This window comes from Pan paniscus, chromosome 6 (genome assembly GCF_029289425.2).
Source record: "Pan paniscus chromosome 6, NHGRI_mPanPan1-v2.0_pri, whole genome shotgun sequence".
NCBI lineage: Eukaryota > Metazoa > Chordata > Mammalia > Primates > Hominidae > Pan > Pan paniscus.
Window position 1 is genome coordinate 120,507,352 of NC_073255.2, and position 24,372 is coordinate 120,531,723.

General features: G+C 57.2%; 1 protein-coding gene across 7 annotated transcripts in view; it reads right to left on the bottom strand.

Annotated features, from left to right (window-relative positions):
* Window positions 1-23,993, bottom strand: part of LOC100972043 (ras GTPase-activating protein 4) — a 34,598-nt gene extending 10,605 nt beyond the window's left edge. For 2 of the 7 annotated variants that reach the window (XM_063606085.1, XM_063606086.1), the window contains exons 1-15: window positions 23,826-23,991; window positions 18,053-18,178; window positions 16,361-16,474; window positions 15,781-15,842; window positions 12,886-13,015; window positions 9,348-9,429; window positions 7,283-7,414; window positions 6,886-6,980; window positions 3,023-3,140; window positions 2,645-2,795; window positions 2,316-2,380; window positions 1,460-1,572; window positions 1,062-1,254; window positions 719-856; window positions 6-150 (exon numbers count right to left, since the gene is read on the bottom strand). In XM_063606085.1, the coding sequence (XP_063462155.1) occupies window positions 6-150; window positions 719-856; window positions 1,062-1,254; window positions 1,460-1,572; window positions 2,316-2,380; window positions 2,645-2,795; window positions 3,023-3,140; window positions 6,886-6,980; window positions 7,283-7,414; window positions 9,348-9,429; window positions 12,886-13,015; window positions 15,781-15,842; window positions 16,361-16,474; window positions 18,053-18,178; window positions 23,826-23,890 (1,729 nt within the window). In that variant the 5' untranslated portion in view covers window positions 23,891-23,991. Of the gene's footprint in view, window positions 1-5; window positions 151-718; window positions 857-1,061; window positions 1,255-1,459; window positions 1,573-2,315; window positions 2,381-2,644; window positions 2,796-3,022; window positions 3,141-6,885; window positions 6,981-7,282; window positions 7,415-9,347; window positions 9,430-12,885; window positions 13,016-15,780; window positions 15,843-16,360; window positions 16,475-18,052; window positions 18,179-23,723; window positions 23,761-23,825 lie in introns of those variants that run through there. The other 5 variants (XM_055114752.2, XM_063606084.1, XM_055114751.2 and 2 more) reach the window with 5 other exon arrangements.
* Between the last annotated feature and the right edge of the window lie 379 nt (window positions 23,994-24,372).

Here is a 24,372-nt window from a genome sequence, read left to right on the forward strand (position 1 = left end):
CTCACCGTCCTTCTCCTCGATGTCCACGAGCTTGGTGATGAAGTCCTTCAGCTGCGCCACGCCCTGGCGCACGGTGGGCTGCAGCGGCTCCATCCAAGCCTCCTTGGCCCTGGAAGCCGGCGTGTCCATGTTGCCCACGTTCTGGACTGCCTGGAGGTGACAGCAGGAAGGATCAGGTTCTGCTAGGTTAGGGGCCTAGCCACTGCACCCCCTCCCACCCCCCCTCCCCAAGTCTTTGCTACTCAGCTGTAGCGATGGAGGCAGCGGCGACAGAGGCCATGCCCACGGGCCCCCTCCAGCCCCACTAGGGATCAGGGAGGAGAGGATCATGGAGTTTGATGCCTTATGATAACTGAGACCACTTGGGCCTTCCTCTGTAGGTTTAACTGACGCTGCTGCACTGGATACCCCACCCCGGTGCCGGGCACATAGGTGCAGCCTGAGAGTAAGCAGACCCGGGTTGGAAGGTCCCGCGATTCACCACCGACAGGATGGGCAGCCTTGGCAACCCCCGACCCCTCGCAGGCCTGTTCCCTTATCCATGAGATGGAGCTCGGACAAGGTGGCCACAGGAAGGCTTTGCAAACTGTGAAGTGCAGTGCCTACGTGGGCGTGCCAGTGGCCTCGCCGGAGCCGGTAGGGAACACTCTGCAGTCCAGGCCAGGGCCCCGGTAGGACACCCAGCTGTGCATCCCGCCCGTGGCCGCAAGGCCCGCACCTTGGCCAACAGGAGCAGGGTGCGGCTGGTGCGGGCGTCCGCGTGGCGCTCCCGCAGGTGGAAGAGCTTGGGCGACATGATGGCGGGAGAGAAGAAGCGCAGGCACAGGAAGCTGGTGACGGCGATGAACGGTACATTCTGGAGGGATGCGGAAGAGCGCGGGCTGGAGTCCCCCAGACCAGGGCTCCTGGCAGCCCCCTCCCCTTAGGCTCCGTCCCTGACCCTCGCCGGGACACAGCCTCCCTGGTCCTCCCCAGCGCTCCCTGGTTCCCCACCGCTCTTCGCCCCTCGCCCCAGCCCAGTCCAACCCGGCCCAGCCTAGCCCAGCGGGTGGAGGGCGCACCTCGTGCTGGGCGCCGGGGAAGCGCTCGCGCACGCGCCGGAAGAGCTGGCGGAAGGTGGCGCGCACCACGGCGGGGCACGCGCGAACCGAGCGGCTGAGCGCGCTCAGCAGGGCCCCCAGGTGGGCGCGCAGCGTCTGCGCGCTCTGCTCCAGCACCTCGGCCTCGGTCTGCGGGCGGTGCAGCCCGGAGCACCTGCGTGGAACGGGGCAGGTTGGCAGAGGAGGTGGCGGTCAGCGCCAGGGCCACCACAGGAACAGTGGCTCTCACAGCAGCCAGGACACGGACACAGGGGACAATACACGGGTGGGCAGAAGCACAAACACACATGCTGACAGGGCCTGATCCCAACCCGCTGCCGCTGCGCCCCGCACCCCCCCGGAGTTACCCCCGGCCTCACCCTACATCCTTAACTTCCACTTTGCTGGGGTCCAGCTCCACATACTTCTTCTCCTCAAACACCTTGTTGATGATGGGGCCCAGGACGCCGTGCAGGTACTGCATCCCGGCCACCTGGGGACCACCGCAGGTCACATTGATCCTGTCTCCCCCAGTCCCACTCCAGCTGCCCACCTTCTCCCGGCAGCCGCCCTTGCACCGTTTGCCTGCCGTATCCGCCCAGGAGGGGGCCAGGTACACATGCAGGGCAAACTGTTTATTCATGAATGAATGAATGAGTGAGTGAATGACTGACTAGAATTCTTAGCCCTTGTAATCCTAGTACTTTGGGAGGCCAAGGCAGGAGGATCACTTGAGGCCAGGAGTTTGAGACCAGCCTGGGCAACATAGTGAGACTGTCTCTAACTTAAATTTTAATCACACACACATTCTTTTTGGGGGGGGTGCGGGGCACGGAGTCTAGCACGGGGCCCAGGCTAGAGTGCAGTGGCGTGAGCTCACTACAACCTCTGGCTCCTGGTTCAAGTGAGTCTCCTGCCTCAGCCTCCCCAGTAGCTGGGATTACAGGTGCCCACCACCATGCCAGGCTAATTTTTGTATTTTTAGTAGAGATGGGGTTTCGCCATGTTGGCCAGGCTGGTCTCGAACTCCTGACCTTAAGTGATCCGCCCGCCTCAGCCTCCCAAAGTGCTGGAATTACAGGCATGAGCCACTATGCCCAGCCACATTCTTAACCTTAAAGGGCTCTGAATATGGAGATAGAACACTGGAGTCGAAGTCCCAGCCCCCTCTGTCGCTCTCTCTGAAGCTCAGTGTTGTCATTTGCAAGATGAGGACAATATAGCATGCAACCTCACCTTCAGAAAAGACTCCATGGACTTTGAGGCCAGAGAGTTGCTCCGGAACAGGGTGTTGGTCTCACCTACAAACAGAGGTCCCAGTGGGTAGGGGGCTGGGACAAAGCTTTTGGGGGAGGGGGAGGACAGACGACCTTGGGGCTGGGGGATCTAAGCTGGCCCCTCAATAAAGGGCCTCCTCGCCACCTCCCAGCCCACTGTCCCACCTCTGCCCTTGGCTCTGTTCCTTGCCTCCCTCCTGTCTGACCCCATCTGCCTCCTACAGGAGGAGCCCACCCACCCCCAAACACCTCCCAGTGTTCTGGGCCCAGCTCCTTCCCAGGCCTCACTGGTGCGACTCAGCTCCAGCTGGAAGAGCAGGTCCAGGAAGTCCTTGGCCAGCCCCTGCCCCAGGAAGAGCTTGAGCAGGTTCGTGGCCACGTCCTGGCGACACTCGGTGCTGGTTGTCTCCTCGATGAGTGGGATCAGCTGCCCTGGGCCCTGCAGGGAGAGGCACGGGGGATCCCGAACCTTTCCCTCTGAGGACCTCAGAGCATCCCAGGGGAAGAGGACATTTTCCCAAGGGGTGGCTGGGGATGGGGCCCTGGACACTGGCCAGCTCCTCACATCCCCAGACCTCAGGTTTCTGCTCTGCAGAATGGGTTTAGAAGGACAGGCGCACAGGCCTACTGCCACTGGACCCTCCCACCCTGCCCAGGCCCCCTCACCTGCATGCTCAGCTTGACCTCGTGGCACAGCAGGTGCACCAGTGGCTGGTAGTAGCTGGAGGGCAGCACCGTCTCGTCCCGCAGCCGCACCTCCAGCTGCAAGGAGCCCAGGTTGCCCCTGGAATGGGCAGCCTGTGACCTCTCCACCAGGGACTCAGGCCACCCTAGACCACACCACTCCCATGGCCTCCAGTTTTTTCCCTTGGGGCCAGCTTCCCATCTCTCTGCTCATGCCCTCCATCCGGGTGCCCTGCACAGGTCTGCCTCTGAGGCTCTGCCCGGGCTATTTATTTTCTGTTTTTGGAAAGCCCTTCCTGTCTCTGCACTCAAGGCACCTCTATCTGTCTTCGAGGTCTGGCTCCCTGCCACATCCAAGCTTGGGTATGTGGAGCTGCCAGCCTTGAATCTATCAACTCCCAGATAATGGCACCATCATGGGTACACTTTACAGCAGAAGCAAATCCCCAACCCTCATAACAACCTAATAGGGAAACTGAGACCCGAGCCAGTTCAGCAACTTGCCACATTAGATTGAGCTTCCCAGCTTCCCTGTTCTGATAGGGAAGTTCAGAACAGAGGAGGGTGTGGACCAAGTGGGAGCCTCTAAGGCTCCCACTGCCCCTGCTCAGCACGAGCCTCATGCACAGAGCAGTGTTAAGATGGGCCCCTGGGCCTGGCGCAGTGGCTCATGCCTGTAATCCCAGCACTTTGGGAGGCCAAGGCAGGCAGATCACTTGAGGTCACGAGTTCAAGACCAGCCTGGCTGACACGGCAAAACCCCATCTCTATTAAAATATATATATATAAATTAGCCAGGCATTGTGGCAGGTGCCTGTAATCGCAGCTACTCGGGAGACTGAGGCAGGAGAAGCGCTTCAACCCAGGAAGCAGAGGTTGCAGTGAGCCAGGATTGCACCACTGCACTCCAGCCTGACTCTGTCTCAAAAAAAATAAATAAATAAAAAATAAGATGGCAAGATGGGCCTTGGCTGGTTCTATGGAAACACCTTGTGCTGGACACACAGCCATCCACCTGCTCCTACCCTGTTAAGGATGGGAACTGGGGGAATGGGGGTCTGGGGCCTTCCACAGAGACATAAAGCTGAACCACTGAGGGCTGTGGGCCACAGCAAACAAGCCAGAGGGCTTCCTAGACAGGCTGCCAGATTTAGCAAAACGACCCAAGACACCCAGTTAAATGTGAATATTTTATTTACTTATTAACTATTTTTTTTAGAGATGGGGTCTTGCTATGTTGCCCAGGCTGGTCTTGAACTCCTGGGCTCAAGTGATCCTCCTGCCTTGGCCTCCCAAAGTGCTGAGATTACAGGCATGCGCCACCATACCCGGCCTAAATTTGAATATTTTTAGTATAGATATGTCTCAAATAGTGCATGGTCATTCTTCTTCTTTCTTTTTTTTTTTTTTGCTGAGATGGAGTCCTGCTCTGTCACCCAGGCTGGAGTGCAGTGGCGCGATCTCGGCTCACTGCAACCTCCACCTCCCAGGTTCAAGCAATTCTCCATCCTCAGCTTCCCAAGTAGCTGAGATTAGAGGTGCCCGCCACCACATCCGGGTAATTTTTGTATTTTTAGTACAGACGGGATTTCACCATGTTGGCCAGGCTGGTCTTGAACTCCTGATCTCATGATCCACCCACCTCGGCCACCCAAAGTGCTGAGATTACAGGCATGAGCCACCGCACCCGGCTGTTTTCTTGAGACGGAGTTTCGCTCTTGTCACCGAGGCTGGAGTGCAGTGGTGGGATCTCGGCTCACTGCAACCTCCGTCTCCTGGGTTCAAGCAATTATCCTGCTTCAGCCTCCCAAGTAGCTTGGATTACAGGTGCCCACCACCATTTTTTGTACTTTTAGTAGAGACGGTGTTTCACCATGTTGGCCAGGCTGGTCTCGAACTCTTGACCTCAAGTGATCCACCCACCTCAAACTCCCAAAGTGTTGGGATTACAGGTGTGAGTCACCACGCCCAGCGGTTATTCTTATACTAAAAATGTATTCACAGCCAGGCACAGGTCAGGAGTTCACCATCAAGCCCGGCCATCATGGTGAAACCCCATCTCTACTAAAACTACAAAAAATTAGCCAGGTGAGGTGGTCCTAGCTACCTGGAACGTTGAGGTGGGAGGATTGCTTGCACCCAGGAGGTGGAGGCTACAGTGAGCTATGATCACCACTGCACTGGTGGTACAGGTGCATGCCTGTAATCCCAGCTACTCGGGAGGCTGAGGCATGAGAATTGCTTGAACCTGGGAGGCGGAGGTTGCAGTGAGCCAAGACCGTGCCACTGCACTCCATCCAGCCTAGGTGACAGAGTGAGATTCTGCTCAAAAAAAAAAAAAAAAATTATTCACTGTTTATCTGAAATTAAGTTTTAACTGGGTGTTCTTTTTTTTTTTGAGACAGAGTCTAGCTTTGTCACCCAGGCTAGAGTGCAATGGCGCAATCTTGGCTCACTACAACCTCTGCCTCCGGGGTTCAAGCAATTCTGCCTGCCTCAGCCTCCCAAGTAGCTGGGATTACAGGTGCCCGCCATCTGGCCAGGCTGGTCTCAAACTCCTGACCTCAGGTGATCCGCCCACCTCGACCTCCCAAAGTGCTGGGATTACAGGCATGAGCCACCGCGTCTGGCCTAATTTTTATTTCTTTGTAGAGACGGAGTCTCACTTTCTTGCCCAGGCTGGTCTCAAACTCCTTGCCCCAAGTGATCCTCCCACCTTGGCCTCCCAAAGAGCTGGGATTACAGGCATGAGCCACCGCTCCTGGCCAACGGTGTCCTATCTTATCTCACAACCCTATTCCTGGAGAATCTGGCATAGGGAGTTGGAGCTATGGCTCAGGGACACTGACCTTGGAGACTTGAACCCTGGTCTGAGGTCTGCAGGGAAATTTTCAAAGGGAAAATGTCTGAGTACTTGTTTCAGAAACTTCCAGAGGCAGAAAGCAGGAGACCTGTACAACCTGTGAGCTAAGAAGACAGACCTGGCCGGGTGCGGTGGCCGATGCCTGTAATCCTAGCACTTTGGCAGGCTGAGGCGGGTGGATCACTTGAGGTCAGGTGTTCGAGACCAACTTGGCCAACATGGTGAAACCCTGTCTCTACTAAAAATACAAAAATTAGCCGAGCATGGTGGCACACAGTTGTAATCCCAGCTAATCAGGAGGTTGAGGCAGGAGAATCACTGGAACCCAGGAGGTGGAGGTTGCAGTGAGCCAAGATTGTGCCGCTGCACTCCAGCCTGGGTGACAGAGCAAGACTCCATCTCAAAAAAAAAAAAAAAAAAAAGACAGAAGACAGAGCTGAGCTGAATGCAGAACTGTGGGGAAAAATAAAGCGGAGGGGCCGGGCGCGGTGGCTCATGCCTGTAATCCCAGTACTTGGGGAGGCCGAGGCGGGTGGATCACAAGGTCAGGAGATCGAGACCATCCTGGCTAACATGGTGAAACCCTGTCTCTACTAAAAATGCAAAAAATTAGCCAGGCGCGGTGGCGGGTGCCTGTAGTCCCAGCTACTTGGGAGGCTGAGGCAGGAGAATGGCGTGAACCCGGGAGGCGGAGCCTGCAGTGAGTCGAGATCATGCCATTGCACTCCAGCCTGGGGACAGAGTGAGACTCCATCTCAAAATAAATAAATAAATAAATAAATAATAAATAAAGGGGAGGTGGAGCCCAGCCGGGATGAGAAGGATGCTGGCTAGGTGGGCAGGGGCTGAGGGGACCCTGGAGCTGTGTCTCCTGACCTCTCACCCCTGAGCAGCCCCCCTGCCCTGCCTGCCTGTAGCCAATTCCCAAATGTCAGCCCCCACCCCACCCCTTGAGGCCGGCTGCCCAGCTCCATGCACTTACTCATCATGCCGCCGGCTCTTGGACTGGTCCGGCTGCAGCCGGAACCAGCCCTCCTCCTGCTGCGCCACCTGCAGTCTCTGGACATCGATCACCACCTGGGGACATAGTGGCAGTTTTCCTGGAGCTGGGAGACTTAGGTCTCCTCCTTGCCAACTACTGTTCTTAGTGGGGAGGGGCCCCTTCCAAGGGTCCCTGAGTGCCAGTGGTGGTGGGGGGAAGTTGCTGGTTCTGGCAGACGGTGGAGGTGGGGGGGTAGTCCCAGGCTTCCTGAGTGTCCCTCTTTGGGGAAGCCGGAGGGAGGTCCCTGAGGATGGGATGGCTGCAATGGAACCAGGTGCTGGGGGACAGCAGGTGCAGCCTGCCGGGGGAGGAGAGGGGGCGGGGCGGTGGTGCTCACTTTGCCCAGGAAGTCGTTTCGGCTGACAAGGTCCCAGTCCCAGGCCTCCAAGCACAGCGCCTCCATGGCCCCCTCCTGCAGCTCAAATTCAAACGTCTCATTCCAGCGTGGGTAGCATGACTTCTTCACGATCTGCCCAGAGGAGGGTGGGAGGGGGTTAGGCTGATGCCACTGGACTCCCCAGGCTGGGCAAAAGGCAGAGCTGCCCTAGACACCTCCCCTGGGTTCCCCACAGCCTCCTCGCCTTGGAGGTTCTGCCACAGCAGAGGTTAAAATGTCCTGTCCGAGCTCCCACCCATTTCTCAGATAGGGAGAACTGAGGCCCAGGGTGGGGAAAAGATGTATCCGAGGCCACACAGCAAAACAGTACTGACTATGAGGATGTGGTGAACAGGGAATACCTCTACACTGCTGGTGGGAATGTGAACTAGTACAACCACTGTGGAAAACAGCAGAGATTCCTTAACTAACTAAAAGTAGAACTACCATTTGATTCAGCAATCCCACTACTGGTTATCTACCCAGAGGAGAAGTCATTATACAAAAAAGATACTTGCACACATATGTTTTTGTTTTGTTTGTTTTGTTTTGTTTTTGAAACAGTCTTGCTCTGTCGCCCAGGCTGGAGTGCAGTGGCACGATCTCAGCTCACTGTAACCTCCGCCTTCTGGGTTCAAGTGATTCTCCTGCCTCAGCCTCCCAAGTAGCTGGGATTTCAGGGGCCTGCCGCTACGCCCGGCTAATTTTTGTATTTTTAGTAGAGACGGGGTTTCACCATGTTGGCCAGGCTGGTCTCAAACTCCTGGCCTCAAGCAATCTGCCAGCCTTGGCCTCCCACAGTGCTGGGATTACAGGTGTGAGCCACTGCGCCTGGCCAAGATACTTGCAGACGCATGTTTATAGCAGCACAATTCGCAATTGCAAAAATGTGAAACCAGCCCAAATGTCCATCAATCAACAAGTGGATAAAGAAACTGTGGTATATATATATGATGGAATACTACTCAGCCATAAAAAAGGAATGAATTAATGGCATTCACAGCAACCTGGATTGGATTGGAGACTATTATTCTAAGTGTAGTAACTCAGGAATGGAAAACCAAACATCGTTATGTTCTCACTCATATGTGGGAGCTAAGCTATGAGGACGCAAAGGCATAAGAATGACACAGTGGACTTTGGGGACTCGGGGGGGAGGGGTGGGAAGGGGGTGAGGGATAAAAGACTACAAATTGGGTGCAGTGTATACTGCTCGGGTGATGGGTGAACCAAAATCTCATAAATCACCACTAAGAACTTATGTAACCAAACACCACCTGTTCCCTAATAACCTATGGAAATAAAATATTAAAAAACAAAGCAAAACAAACAAAAAACACAGGGCTGGGCGTGGTGGCTCATGCCTGTAATCCCAGCACTTTGGGAAGCCCAGGCGGGAGGATCACTTGAGGCCAGGAGTTCGAGACCAGCCTGGCCAACATGGTGAAACCCCATCTCTACTAAAAATACAAGAAATTAGCCTGGTGTGGTGGTGTGTGCCTGTAATCCTAGCTACTCGTGTGGCTGAGGCAGGAGAATCTCTCGAACTGGGAAGGCAGAGCCTGCAGTGAGCTGAGATCCAGCCACTGCACTGCAGCCTGGGTGACAGGGTGGGACTTGGCCTCAAAAAAAAAAAACACCACAAAACACAAAACAAAAACAGTAGCGACTATACTGAGAAAGCAGACCTTGGTGTCTTCGTGCCCAGGACTGGGCCCTCGACTCTGGACGTTTCCTGGGGGTGGGGAAGGCAGCATGGGCAGCCGAATAAACCCCACTCCGGCTGTCTCAATCCCCTCCTTACCCCCAAGCATGGCCGGGAGTGAGCGAAGTTGGCCCCAGAGGTCCTGGGACCTATTATGTCCCCTCAGAGAGGTCGCCCCTTTCCCTGGGCCTCCTCTGTAAGACTGTGGCCCCCAATCTGTCCCACCAGGGGACGGTGAGCAGGTGGTGAGGTGAGCAACGGGGGCGTGGCTGGCACATCCCCCGAGCCCCCTGCCCCTTCCCTGCCCTCTGGCCTCCTCACCGAGGTCTCCTGTGTCCGGCCCTTGTAGCGCACTCGGACGAAGGGGTCAGATGCGCCATTGCGGTCCTTTGGGGCCAGATCCCTGGTGGGGGTGGAGGAAGATTGGATCATCGACTTGTCCCTGAGCCCCCCTCCCCCACTTGTCACCACCATTATGTAACCACAGCGGGCCAAAAGGCCTGGGCACATTCTGTCCCTGGCAAGCTGACTGTGGACAGTGCGCCTCTGCCCTTTCTGGGCCCTACTCCCATAGCCATCTCCCCAGGATCGCCCATGTGGCCAAGAACCCCCCAAGGTAGAGGCCATGGGTCCTTCCCACCAGGCAGCTGCAGGCCAGTGGCTGCACCTTGCTCTGGGGGTGGCAGGGGGGTGGTGTGAGTGCTGCCAGGGAACTGCCAGGGCAATGTTCCCGGCCCTCCATTCCCAGGGCTGCCCTAAGCCTCGGTTTCCTCATCAGGAAAATGGAAAAGTGAATCGCTACTGGGCTCAGGTTTAGGGAGAGAGTGTGCTTCTGGAAGGTCTGCCCCAGTAATGTCACTCTACTTGGTGGAGGAGTGAGGTGCAGCCCTGATGGGCGGCCCTGCCCTTTCTCCATAGATGGGTCTTTACACAGCCCTAGTCTAGTCACGGTACCCCCAGCTTTTTTTTTTTTTGAGACGGAGTCTCGCTCTGTCGCCCAGGCTGGAGTGTAATGGTGCAATCTTAGCTCACTGCAACCTCCGCCTCCCGGGTTCAAGTAATTCTCCTGCCTCAGCCTCCTGAGTAGCTGGGATTACAGGTGCCTGCCACCACGCCCAGCTAATTTTCGTATTTTTAGTAGAGATGGGGTTTCACCAGGTTGGCCAGGCTGCCCTCGAACTCCTGACCCCAGGTGATCCGCCTGCCTTGGCCTCCCAAAGTGCTGGGATTACAGGCGTGAGCCACCGCGCCTGGCCCTTTTATTCTTTTCTTTTTTTTTAAAAACAGGGTCTTGCTCTGTTGCTCAGGCTGGAGTACAGTGATGCAATCATAGCTCACTGCAGCCTCCACCTCCTGGGCTCAAGCAATCCTCCCACGTCAGCCTCCCAAGTAGCTGGCACTATAGGTGTGCCCCACCACACCTGGCTAATTTTTAAATTTTTTTGTAGAGACAGGATCTTGCTGTTGCCCAGGCTGGTCTAGAAATCCGGGCCTCAAGAGATCCTCCCACCTCTGCTTCCCAAAGCACTGGGATTACTGGAGTGAGCCACTGCACCCTGCCAGTATCCCCTACTTAGAACTCTTTGTGGAAGAACACCAAAGCCCACTCATCTTCGATATTTTAAGCCTCTCATACCTGCCTTTCTTCCCCCTCAAGACTGTCTAATAAAACCCCAACATTGAGGCTGGGTGCAGCAGCTCATTCCTATAATCCCAGCACTTTGGGAAGGTGGCTGAGGCAGGAGAATTGCTTGAACCTGGGGAGGCAGAGGTTGCAGTGAGCCAAGAAAACACCACTGCACTCCAGCCTGGGTGACAGAGCCAGACTGCCTCAAAAAAAAAAAAAAAAAAAAAAAAACCACCAAAAAAAAAACAGCCCGGGTGCAGTGGCTCACGCCTGTAATCCCAGTACTTTGGGAGGCCGAGGCAGGCAGATCACCTGAGGTCAGGAGTTTGAGACCAGCCTAGCCAACATAGTGAAGTCCCGTCTCTACTAAAAATACAAAAAATTAGCCGGGCGTGGTGGTGCACACCTGTAATCCCAGCTACTAGGGAGGCTGAGGCAGGAGAATTGCTTGAACCCAGAAGGTGGAGGTTGCAGTGAGCTGAGATCGGGCCACTGCACTCCAGCCTGGATGATGGAGCGAGATTGTCTCAAAAACAAAAAACAAAAAAACCCCAAGGTTTTACTGAAATATTGAGAATCTCCCCAGAAAAAATAAGGAGGAAATGTTCTTTCTTCCTCTGCAGCAAATGGACCTTCTTAGGCTGACTTGGAATTGCAGCAGGAGTCTCATTGCTGAGGACAACGGGGGACAAGTCCCCTCACTCTGAGAGATGCCTGGACATTCCTCTCCCCTGCTAGGACTCATTAGAAGGCCAACCACTGTGGCCCCAGAGGATGGGAGAGGGGAGATTCCTGGAGAGAGGGGAGGGCCAGGGAGACATGCTTCCATGCCTCCCATCTCCGTAGGTGACGATGGGTGCCTGGGAGAAGTGGCCCCGAGGTCCCAGAGCCCAGCCACGTGTGTGAGCGGGTGCACACGTGTGCATGCCTGTCCCCCAGACAGCCTGGTGCCCGGAAAGGATAAGGATGGAGGAAGCGGGTGAGTTGGGGTGGGGCGGGGGGGAATGAATGGCAGAGGCCAGAGAGTGAGCGAGTGTGGGGGCGTGGCTGAGGCTCGGCCCAAGCCCAGACATTTTCCATCCATTTCTATTTTCCCAGGACAGAAAATAACTCCCGGGAAGCCAGAGTGAGCAACATGGGCATCATCCGACCCACACCCCTCTGCCCAAGGGAAGTCTTCCTCTTAGACAGGCTGACCCCTCAAGGGTGGGGGGAACACTGGCTCCATAGGGCTGCCTGGCTGGGGGCCACCCTCCTGCCTCACAGGCAGGGAGCGACTTGGGGAGGTGGGTTTGGAGCCGGAAGGGAAGACGCTTCTCACGGACAGAGTGTGACTCAGACCCAGGCCCAGACGGGAGTGCAGCCTGCAGCTAAAAATACCCTGGGGGTTGGGGGGTGGCCCTGTCACAGGTGACTCAGGCCCATGGAACCATCCAAACCACTGTCCCTCCTTGGGGGAACCCTCAATTTGCCCATCGGGAGATTTTCAGCAACTCTTTTCACCCCCCAGCCCCACGAGGGACCCACTTACACACACTCCCACCAGGCCAAGTTCACACTGGCGTTAAACATAGGGAAGCCGGCCTTAGCACTGGGGGACTGAGGCTGTGTGATCAGAGTTCGGGGTCTCCTCACCCGTACCCCCTACTCCACTCCTCTGTGATGGCTCCAGTTCCTCCATGAGAACATTAGACTGTCCCTTAAGGGACATATCCCCTTGAGTGGAAATCACCCAAGAAGCATCATCAAGTCCAGAAAACCTCCCCAGACCCTCTCTTTTTTCTTTCTTTCTTTTTTTTTTTTTTTTGAGATGCAGTCTCGCTCGTCACCCAGGCTGGAGTGCAGTGGCGCCATCTCGGCTCACTGCAACCTCTGCCTCCTGGGTTCAAGACTCCTGCCTCAGCCTCCTGAGTAGCTGAGATTACAGGTGCCTGCCACCATGCCCGGCTAATTGTTGTATTTTTAGTAGAGACAGGGTCTCACCATGGTGGTCAGGCTGGTCTTGAACTCCTGGCCTCAGGTGAACCACCTGCCTTGCCCTCCCAAAGTGCTGGGATTACAGGTGTGAGACACCGTGCCTGGCGAGACCCTCTCTTGAGAGCAGGCTTTGATGGGAGGTGGCCAGCTCTGGGACCAGGAGGTAGAGGTGGGGCGAGGGGGGGCTCAGCTTCCTCACTGGGTTTCTCTAGTTGCAGGGGACCCACTGCCCGCCGCCAGGCCCCTGAGTCTCACCTGGCCTCCAGCACAGAGCAGCGTAGCCGGCAGGCCCGGGCCCCTGGCCGCACTTCCAGCCGCAGGTGGATCTCGCCCTGCACCTCCTCATCGGGGTCGACCTCCGTCAGGTGGGCCCACCCGCTGAAACCTGTGGGGTCAGCTCAGCCAGGGACCCGGCCCTGAACCCCCATACCTTCCACCCTCAGCCCCACCAGGCACCTTGAGGCACCTCCATAATCTCCTGGGAATCCCCTAGGCACCCGTGAAGCAGGGGCTGGTATCCCCAATGACAGATGGGGAAACTGAGGCTCAGCAGGTGAAGAAACAGCAGTTGGAAGAGCTGGGATTAGAATCTAAGTCAGTGACCTGGGGCCTGTGCCCTCACTATTGTGTCATTTTTGTCGTTGTTGTTTTTAGAGACAGGGTCTCACCCTGTGAGCCAGGTGTGGTGGCACATGCCTGTAATCCCAGCTCCTCAGGAGGCTGAGGCAGGAGAATTGCTTGAACTCAGATCGCACCATTGCACTCCAGACTGGGTGACAGAGCAAGGCCCCATCTCAAAAAAAAAAAAAAAAAAAAAAAAGATGGAGTCTTGCTATATTGCTCAGGCTGGTCTCAAACTCCTGACCTCAAGCAATCCTCCCACCTCAGCCTCCCAAGGTGCTGAGATTATAAGCGTGGGCCGCTGTACCCAGCCAGATTCCCCATCTTAAAATGGGAAGAGAGTGGCCCTCCCCTAGGGCTGCTGGGAGGAGGGTCTGAGGCCCAGATGGAGAAGCTACAAGATTGCGCCATTGCACTCCAGACTGGGTGACAGAGCAAGACCCCATCTCAAAAAAAAAAAAAAAAGATGGAGTCTTGCTATGTTGCTCAGGCTGGTCTCAAACTCCTGACCTCAAGCCATCCTCCCACCTCAGCCTCCTAAGGTGCTGGGATTATAAGTGTGGGCTGCTGTACCCAGCCAGATTCCCCATCTTAAAACAGGAAGAGAGTGGCCCTCCCCTAGGGCTGCTGGGAGGAGGGTCTGAGGCCTGATGGGGAAGCTACAAGGCACCCGGAGGAATAGCCTCACTGGGGCCACTAGACCCCAGAGATGCTGGCTAAGGCTGCAGGTGGGAAAGGCCTTTGGCCTGGCAGGGGCCAAGAAGCCCCATGAGTCAGCAGAACCTGCCTCCGCCCTGCCCCCATCCCTGGCCCAGCGTCACAGACAGGAGCAGGTGTGTGTGGGGGGAAGCCAGTAAGCGGGACACAAAGGCTCTGATGGCAGAGCCCATAGCATCCAAGAACTGGTTTGAACCCTCAGAGAAGCCCAGAGAAGGCAAGAGCTGCCCAAGGTCACACACAGTGAGGCTGGCACAGGGCTGAACCCTCAAAATCATGTCTGGGCAGAGCATGGTGGTTCACACCTGTAATCCTAGCACCTTGGGGAGGCCAAGGCGGGAGGATCTGTCAAAGCCAGGAGTTCAAGACCAGCCTGGGCAACAGAGTGAGACCCCCATCTCCATTTTTTTTTTTTTTTTTGAGACAGAGTCTTGCTCTGTCACCTAGGCTGGAGTGCAATGGCGCAATCTTGGCTCACTGCAACCTCTGCCTCCCAGGTTCAAGAGATTTTCCTGTCTCAGCCTCCCTAGTAGCTGGGATTACAGGTGAGTGCCACCATGCCCAGGTAATTTTTATATTTTTAGTAGAGACAGGGTTTCACCATGTTGACGAGGCTGGTCTTGAACTTCTAATCTCAAGTGAATTGCCACTGGGATTACAGGTGTGAGCCACCATGCCCGGCCTCCATCTTTGTTTTTCTTTTGGAGATGGAGTCTTGCTCTGTCATCCAGGTTGGAGTGCAATGGCGTGATCTTGACTCACTGCAACCTCCGCCTCCTGGATTCAAGCGATTCTCCTGCCTCAGCCTCCTGAGTAGCTGGGATTACAGGTGCCCACCACCACGTCCAGCTAATTTTTTGTATTTTTAGTAGAGACAGAGTTTTGCCATGTTGGCCAGGCTGGTCTTGAACTCCTGACCTCAGGTGATCCACCTGCCTCGGCCTCCCAAAGTGCTGGGATTATAGGTGTGAGCCACTGCACCCGGCCTCTATTTTATTTTTTATTTTTATTTTTTATTCATTTATTTATTTATTTTTGAGGTGGAGTCTTGCTCCGTTGCTGAGGCTGGAGTGCAGTGGCGTGATCTAGGCTTACTGCAAGCTCTGCCTCCCGGGTTCATGCCATTCTCCTGCTTCAGCCTGCCAAGTAGCTAGGACTACAGGTGCCTGCCACCAAGCCCAGCTAATTTTTTTGTATTTTTAGTAGAGACAGGGTTTCACCGTGTTAGCCAGGATGGTCTCGATCTCCTGACCTCGTGATCCACCCGTCTCGGCCTCCCAAAGTACTGGGATTACAGGTGTGAGCCACCGTGCCCGGCCTTTTTTTTTAAAAAAAAACTATATAAAAATTGTAAAAACAATAACACAAAGCAATGTCTGCATCCCAGAAATAATTGAAAGGGATCTCCAGCCTGGACTGGCTCTAGGCCAACCCTTCAGACTTAGGACACAGTAGTACTAGGGCCCAGATGGAGGCGACCCCATGGGTTACAGAAGGAGCTGGCCTGATTTGGAGAAGGGGTCCCTATGCTTCAGCAATAGAGTGTAAGGCGGCCCCTTCTTCTGCCAGCAGAGGCCTCAGATTCCACCCATAGCAGCCCCTCTTCACCCTAGGGAAGAGGCAGTAACAACCAGGCTTGGGAACATGCTGCAGAACAGAGGCCAGGAGTACAGAACGTGGCCCCGGCTTCTGGGGAGAGTAGAAATGGCTTTCCCTGAGCAGGAGACCAGACGGAGCCTAGAGGGGAGGTCTCCGAGTGGGAGGGAGGCCAGGGACTGGGCAGACCAGTGTGGGAGGGAAGGGAGAACTTACCCTTAGGGTGAGAGGCTATGGTGTCCCTTGTAAGGCAGACCTTTCCGATAACGTCGTCCCGGCTAGAGGAGGGAGATGGAGGCAGAGCTGGGCAGGGCTTCAGTATCTGCCCTCTGGGACCTCCCACCAAGTTCAGGGCCCCCCCGGGGGGAGCAGGGTGGTGGACACCGCTGTCATTTCCAGAGTAACCCAACAGAGCTGGACCTGTGGCCCTTCTGTAGGCTGTGGGTTCTGGACCCTCTAGGGGGATGTGATAGGTTTCTCACATGCCCACACATGCCAAGCTCACACTCTCTGGGTGCCCATCTCACAGCTCACACCTGCACGCACACGTGTAGTCCATGCACACTTGTGCCTGCATGCCTGCACACACACGTGTGTATGTGGCGCATGCACCATGGAGCCACGCATGTGCACACCCACACGCTCAAGCCTTTCGCCCTCCCAGGCCCCCAGGCTCTGCCTCCCTCCAGGCTGCAAAGAGGATGCCAAAAAGGACCCAGGAGTCCTGGTGGTGAAATGGGCCAGAGAGCAATCAGATGGCCAGGTCTGGGTCCCAGCTGGAGAGGGGGGCACTCACCTGAGGGCATCCTCATCCATGACGTAGAAAGCCACAGCGTGGAAGGTGGGCGGCAGGTGCACTTGGTACTCCTCACCCCAGAAGGGGCACAGGGTCTTCCACACTGTGGCTGTCCTGCAGGAGAGAACCCTCAGCATGTGCCCAGGCCACTCCCAGGCCCTGGGCTGGGACCTTCCTTGTATCTCCCCCTACCCCTATAACAACTGGCTCTGCCACTGATGTGTTTTCCCTGTGCCAGACCCTACTGTTCACCACCAATCACTACCCCCTGACATTCCTCTCTGCTCTGGACGGGGCACAGGGCTGCCTCTCTCTGGCTGTTATTTATTTTATTTTATTTTTTTGAGACGGAGTCTCGCTCTGTCGCCCAGGCTAGAGTGCAGTGGCATCATCTTGGCTCACTGCAACCTCTGCCTCCCAGGTTCAAGCAATTCTCCCTGCCTCAGCTTCCTGAGTAGCTGGGATTACAGACGCCTGCCACCATGCCCCGCTAATTTTGTCATTTTAGTAGAGACAGGGTTTCACCCTGTTGGCCAGGCTGCTCTCGAACTCCTGACCTCAGGTGATCTGCCCGCCTCGGACTTCCAAAGTGCTGGGATGACAGGCATGAGCCACCGTGCCCAGCCTCTCCAGCTGTTTTACATTTGGGGAAACTGAGATCACAGTTGGCAGGCATTGGCCTCAGGTCACAGGGTAGCTGCCTCAGGGAGACTGCTGAGCCTGGCCTCACATCCTCACCCAGCTCTGGTCAACGCCCTGTGGATCAGAGCCTTCAACTCATGGGACTCAGTGGGCTAGCGGGTGGGGAGATGCTGAAGCCCCCAGGGACCCGGATGAAAGTTCAGGGGACCACCTCATGCCAACCACTTCTCAGACAGGTCATCTGTTTCCCTTCTGTATCAAGAGCATCAGAGCCATCACACCCCTCTCCCTCTTGCTGCCTGTGGTTTGCAGACCCTCGAGAAAGGCTGGGAGCCTGCTTGCAGGTGGGGAAGGACTGGGAATTTGGTGGCCTTGGCTCCGAGTAGGCCACGGGCACTCAGGTGGGCAGAACAGTAGGGTAGCTCTGGCCATGAACTTGGAAGCAGGAGTCTGGGTGAAGGAAGGGAGAGGACAGCAAAGACCCTGCCCAGAGATCATGGGGACCATGGAGGAAGGGACATCCAGAGGAAGTGACTCTTCAGGGTGCAGGCTGGGGTTGCCCAGCCTCGAGGGATATTACTATGGGACTCTCAGGGGACAGGACCCAAGTTAGAGCCAGGACCAGGGAGGGGAAGGGAGCTCAGGCTCTGGGATGGCCAGACTTGGGCTCCAGTGTGGCTCTGCCACTTTTACTAGGCATGTGACCTTGGCCAGGGTAGTTAGTCTCCCTGAGCCTCAGTTTCCTTGTCTGTAAATGGGGTCTAATGATATCATATCTCGTTAATTGCAAGAACTAAACGGGCTGGAAAAGGGCTGGCTCCACAAATGAGAGTTGTTGTTACAAATCGTCAGCATCTGTCTCTCCCGGAGGTTGTGGTGATTGCAAAGATGAACAGAGTCCGGTGAGAGGCCCTTGGCCAGGCCAGTTCCCTGAAGGTCTTTCTCGTCTCCTAGCTGGGGTGTCAGGGCGAGGTGGGGAATCCCAGGCAGGGGACCAGGTGCTCCAAGCCCCCTCCCATCTCCGTACAAAATTCACAACAAAATTCACACCCCTTTGCGGGGAGAGCGCGGGCCGATGAGAGGCTGAGCGCCCCTCGGTCCTGGGCGTGGGGGCGGTACCTGATGATGGGCTCATTGTCCACCTTCACTATGCAGTAGGGGTCACTGCTGCCGGTGCTGCAAGACAAATAGGCAGGGGCGGGGCTGGAGGGCGGGATCGGGGCGGGGACTCGCGGCACGCTCCTTCCTCTTTTGGCCCCTCGGGAGGAGTGCGGGGGAAGACAGCGGAGGCTGAGTCTCCGCGTCCTGGTTTGGAGACCGCAGGCTCCTCCGGCCAAACACGGGTCCCCGCCCTCAGCCCGGGAGCGGATGGTGAGGGAAGGGCAGGAACCCGCACCAGGGCTCCCCTTTCGCGGGCAGGGGTGGGAGTAGATGGAGGGAGAGTTGTGGGGGAGGGAGAAGGAGGGGGAGGAGACAGGGATGGGTAGAGAGAGAAAGGAGAAAAAAGGAGGGGGAAGGAGGAAGGGGAGAGACTGGGAGAGGGACAGAGGGAGGGGCAGAAAGGGAAGGGTCGGACAGGGAGGCGAGAGAGAGGGAAGAGGAGACAGAGGGAGGGGGCTGAGAGGGAGGAGGAGAGAGGTGGGGGTTAAGAGGGAAGGGGGATGATAGGGAGGGGGAGAGAGAGGGAGGAGAGTAAGAGGGAGGGAGTTAAGAGGGAGGGGGAGACTGAGTGAGGGGGTGAGAGGGAAGGGGTGAGAGGGAGGGGGAGAGAGGGAGGAGAGTAAGAGGGAGGGGGAGAGAGGGAGGAGAGTAAGAGGGAGGGGGAGAGAGGGAGGAAAGTAAGAGGAAGGAGAGTAAGACAGAGGGGGAGACTGAGGGGGTGAGAGAGGGGGGAGAGAGAGAAGGGGAGAGAGGGAGGAGAGTAAGAGGGAGGAGAGTAAGAGGGAGGGGGAGACTGAGTGAGGGGGTGAGAGGGAGGGGGAGAGAGGGAGGAGAGTAAGAGGGAGGGAGTAAAGAGGGAGGGGGAGACTGAGGGAGGGGGTGAGAGGGAGGGGTAGAGAGGGAGAGGGGAAAGACAGGGAGGGGAGGGAGAGGGACAGAGGGAGGGGGTACTGGAAACCTCCTGTTCCTCCCGCAGGGGATAGAATGTTCCTCCTTTCTATGCCCTCCTACCCCATCCCTGCCTCCCCCCAAAACAGCTCCAAGCAACAGCCCCAGGCAAGCTCCTGGGACCCCTACCCTCCACACCAAAGTCGATCCCCTTACTCTCCCTGGAGCCTTGGCTCCTGCTCTCCCTAACACCGACACTGCTGTCCCTCCTGCCCAGTCGGCCTTCAGCCCTGCCAGAGCCCTCCCTCGCCCCAGGACAGGACGGGGAGGAAGCCCTCCCTGGACTCACACTGCCTGCCCACTTCATCCAGCCTGGTAGTGATCAGCTGCCTCCCACCTGCTCTGAGCTACCTGGGGGTGGGGAGCATGCCTGTGTCCCCAGGGCCCCCACAGGGCTTGGCACAAGACAGGCAGCCCATGAGTGTTTGCCGAATGAACAGACGAATGAATGAACTGATGAGTGAATGAATGAATAAATGTAACAGCTATCTGGGGAAAGAGGGATGGGGGAAGGCAAACACGCGCTCAGTTCCAAGGGTCTCAGGTGTTGGGGGGCTCCTGGGGCTGGGAGAGGCCTGCAGCCAGGCCTAGGGCTGGTACTGGGTAAAAGTGGGGAAGTGAGGGCTGTCTCTAGAGCTGTTCCTCCAGTGAGTGTCCATAAAAAGGAAGTGTGTTTCTATGGTGGAGGGTGGGGAATTCCAAGCTCTGCTTCCCTTCTCAAAAGGGGCTCTTCCGGCAGAGGAAGGCATTTGGGGCCAACAGCTCCAGAAGCTCCTGGACACAGACAGGAAATGTCTGCCAAGACTCAGTTTTCCTACCTATAAAGTGGGAAGTGTAACCCCGGCTCACAAGGGAGCTTCCCTGGGTCCTGAGACGATAGAGAAGGTCTTGGAGGTGCTCAGTAAATGTTAGCACTGCCTGCATCTCTGACTGTAACCTCCCCCTGCCATCATTTGAGAGCCCCCGCCTCCTGGCCAGGTGTGGTGGCTCACACCTGTAATCCCAGCACTTTGGGAGGCCGAGGTGGGCAGATCATGTGAGGCCAGGAGTTCCAGACCAGCCTGGCCAACATGGTGAAACCCCGTCTCTACAAAAAATACAAAAATTAGCCGAATGTAGTGGTGGTGTACAACTGTAATCCCAGCTACTGGGGAGGCTGAGGTAGGAGAATCCCTTGAACCCCGGAGGAGGAGGTTGCAGTGAACCAAGATCGCGCCACTGCACTCCAGCCTGGGCAACAGAGCAAGACTCTGTCTCAGAAATAAATAAAATAAAATAAAGAGCCCCCCCGCTCCAGGGAGCCCCCTGTGAATACCCCAGCTTGCATCCCATCAACCCAAAGCCAGGGGACTCCAGGTGCTAAGAAATCAGGCCTCTGAACACCCCAGGTGCTGGGCTGGGCTGCAGGATCCAGGAGCCATACAAGGAGCTCAGAGGAGGCAGGGAGAGGTCAGTACTGACTGAGGCAACAGGGGACCTCCGTGGGCTGTCCCCCACTACTGGGCTGCTACTGCTTCCAAAGGCCTGGAAGCAGGACCCGAGTCCTGGTATGCAAGGACTGTGAAGAGCTGGGTGGCTGGATCAGAGGTGGGGCAAGAGGACGGTATTGAGAGCAGGCTGAGGCCAGATTTAAGGACCTGGGCCCAACCATGGTCCCCAGTGGGCTGCTGGGACCCAAGCCCTGCCCAGTTCCTTCTTCGCTAGTGTTGAGGCGCCTAGGCTGCCCACCTCTCTCATTTCTCCTTTCCCCAGCCAGTTGCCACTGGCCCTGTCTGGCTACTTTCGGGGCCTCTATATTTAGGGCCTTGGCAGTTTCTAGGCTGTGGAAGGAGGAGGATCAGGGAAAACCCCGAAATAGCCTTGGGCCAGTCCCCAAGGCCACTTGGTGTGGGAGGCAGTGGGTCACTGGTCATCGTGAGACTTGGCTCATGCCTAGGTACGTGGGGATGAGAGACAGTGGGAAGAGGCAGGGCAGGAACAGGCAGGCTCTGAAAGCTAGCAGTGATGGGGAATGCAGCTGCGCTCTGTGCCCTTTAGAGGAATAAAAACCCATGAGTAGAAGTGGCAGGAAGGCAGCTGGCAGCTGTGTGAGGACAGCTTCCTCCTTGGAACTGTCTCAGTCAAGATGAGCCACTATGAGAGGTGGTAAGCTCCCCGTCCTCAGAAGTATGCAAGCCCTGGCTGGAGGAGATGCTACTCAGAAGATAGGCGGGGTGCTGGTGAGGCACAGTGAAACTCCAGTACTCAGTGAGGGCCTCCCATGATCTCCAAACCCCTGCCCGACTCTGCAGCCAAATGCTTTGCATAGGATTTCCGAGGCTCAGTCTCACTGAGCCCAGCCGCAAGCTTACAGCCGCGGACAGGCTAGAATTCTCAGCCTGTCGGCAGCAAAGGCAATCTGAATCCCGACTTCTCTACCTACCCTCTTGGCAAGTGGCTTTCACTTCCTGAGCCTCAGTTTCCCAATGTGCAAACCGAGGATGTCTATCTTATAAAGCTAAGAAGAGGATTAAGTGGGGGAAGTCCTCAACACCTCTTATTCTCCCTACTATGGACCCAGTGCCAGGATGAATGAGTCACAGTCCCTGCCCTCACAGTCAGCTGGGACAGGCACCACTTGACGGAGGAACTGCCACACCAGGGGCTTCCTCCTGCCACCCAGAGTGCTGGGGGGCGAGACCAGGAGCCAGGAACTCTGCCCAAGTGCACCAGGGAATGCCCTGGAGAGGAGAAGTTTGAGAGGAGTCCTGAAGATTGAATAGGAGTTTTCTGGAGGACTGAAGTGGAGTGCTTGAAGGCAGAAGTCCCCACACATGGGCGAAAGCAGAGATGTGAAGGGTAGTAGCCCAAATGTGAGGGACTGTTTATGGGATGGTTTAAGAGGCGGCTGACAGGTCAGAGCTGTGTATGCAAGCCACAGGGGAAGATGGGGGGTTGCAAAGGAGACGTGAGTAGGGCAGGCAGGGGGGCAGGGTGAGGATCGAGATCCCAAGGCACCCCTCCACTGTAGATGGAACCCCTTTGCCCAGAGGCAAAGCACTGAGCAGGGAACCAGGCACTGGGCTCCCAGGTGGGCATACTCCAAGAGCTTTGCTGCCCTGGGCTGGAGAGAGCCTGGAGCCAGGCACTAGGGCCAGCTGCTGTGGGGATGAGGAGGGAGGCGACAGACAGAGGGGCTGCTCCTCCCAGCTGCCACCAGCCAGAAGAGGCCAAGATGACCTAGTTCCTAGTGCCAGTGGTGGCAGGGGGTGGGGGATGCTTAAAGGCTGGGCCTGGAGGCTGAGACCCTTCTCAGAGCTCCTCTGCCTTCCCAGCCCACAGACCTCACTGCCAGCTCCCACTCCACCTCCCTCCAAGCCTCCAAGCACAGAAACCCACCTAGGGATGCCCACCGCCTTCCCTTCCCCATTGTCATGGTAACTGCTGAGCTGGGCCTCATCAGACCCAGGGGGCCTGGAACTGGCACTGCTCTCGGTGGTGGCGCGCTGAGCTTGCTGGGAAGCTCACAGGGGCCACCATACATATGTGTGAGCAGAGTGCCTGCCCCCCACCCTGCTCCACCCCCTCGCCCATGCTAGCCACTTCTCTGCATCCAGGAGCTCGGGGCGCCCAAGGGGTGGGGAACTGCAGCTCCGCAGACTTTGGACTCTGTTTCCTCCAGGCTCCCCTTTTCCCCCTCCCACCCTCCTCCTCCAGGCAGCCAGTGCCCCTTGACCTTTGAGCTTTCCCCCTCTTCCTCTAGAGGGATTTCAACCCCTAGTTTAAAGAGGGGAAACTGAGGCTCTAGGAGCAGGGAGCTGCCTAAACCCTGTTCATGAGGAAGGTGGTGGCAAGACCAAGATGGGGGGCCAGGGGTCAGGCAGCTCAGCCCTGGGACCTACTGAGAAGAGTGGAACAAGGGGCCCCTGAAACCTCCCCAAATCGAGCCAGGGACCAGGGGAATCCCCAGATGTCAGTGCCTGTTAGAAGCCCTAGACTCAAGACCCTGCTCTGCCTGCCACTTGGAGCCAGCATTTCACTTCTCTGATCCTCAGTTTTCTCATCTGTAAAATGGAACGGTGAGAACTGCCTTTCGGGGTGGTTGCGAGGATTAACGGGATGGCTCAGGTGTAAAGCCCAAGGCACAAGCGACAGTTACTACCCTCCTTCCCTCCCCCACAGTCCTGCACCTGTCCTGGCCTCCTGACCTGTTCTCACTTTTCATGCCAGTCCCTCCTACCCGAGTGCACAGCAGGAAGCCCGGGGACAGCCCCTGGGCCCCAGCATGTGCTTCAGGTGCACACTCCGGGGCATTAAGGGCTCTGGAACTACTGAGGAAGACCCTTCCTTTGCGGGGGACACCCCACCCCCTCCAACCCCACCCCGGGGGCAGATCACCAAGACGTCTCCCCTGGCATGTCACCAGGCTCCAGCTCCTGTCGTATCAAAGCCTCTTCCCCTCATGAGCCGCGGATCGCTGACAAATTCTCGCCCCCTCCCTAGTTCCCAGCCCCCAGCCCCCAGCCCTCGGTGACACTTCCCCCCCCCGGTTGTCACCCCGTCTGGTGCTCGCAGAAAATGTCACTGTCCCCATTTTCCCCGCCGATCCCCCACCACGGCCGCACTCCCGCACCCTCTCCGCTGCTCTTGTGGGTGGACCCCGGAAAGGTCAGGCGTCCTGGGGGGCAGTGCCCCTCCCCGGAAAGTTGGGGCTCCCACCCCCGGCCGCGCTCACATGTCCTTGGCGGGCAGGTTCTTCCCCTCCACGATGCGGATGTACAGCGAGCTGCGCTTGGCCATCGCGGGGTCCCGGCTCGGGGGAAGCCAGACACCGGGGTCCGGGGTGGCGGGCGGCGGGCGCTGGACTGGGCGCCGCAGGTGGGGCGGGCCGGGGAGGAGGCGGGGGCGGGGGCGGGGGCGGGGCGGCGGGGGCGGGGCTTCGCTGCCACTCCACTCACCCCGCCCCCGCCCCACGTGCGGGGGACACTGCGCCCGGGCCGGCCAATCCGCGACCGGGGTTCCCCAGGGCGGGGAGGGGCCGGCCGGGGCCGCAGCTCTCATTGGCCGTCTGGGGCGTGAGGGGCGGGGCCTGTGAGGAGGCGCTGACGCTCGCCGGGAAGCCGGCGCGGTGGCTCGAGGGGGGCGCCCCTGGAGGAGCGGGTGGGGGACACTGCAACCTCCACCTCCCGGTTTCAAGCAATTCTTCTGTCTCAGCCTCCCAAGTAGCTGGGATTGCAGATACGCGCCACCACGCCCAGCTAATTTTTGTATTTTCGGTAGAT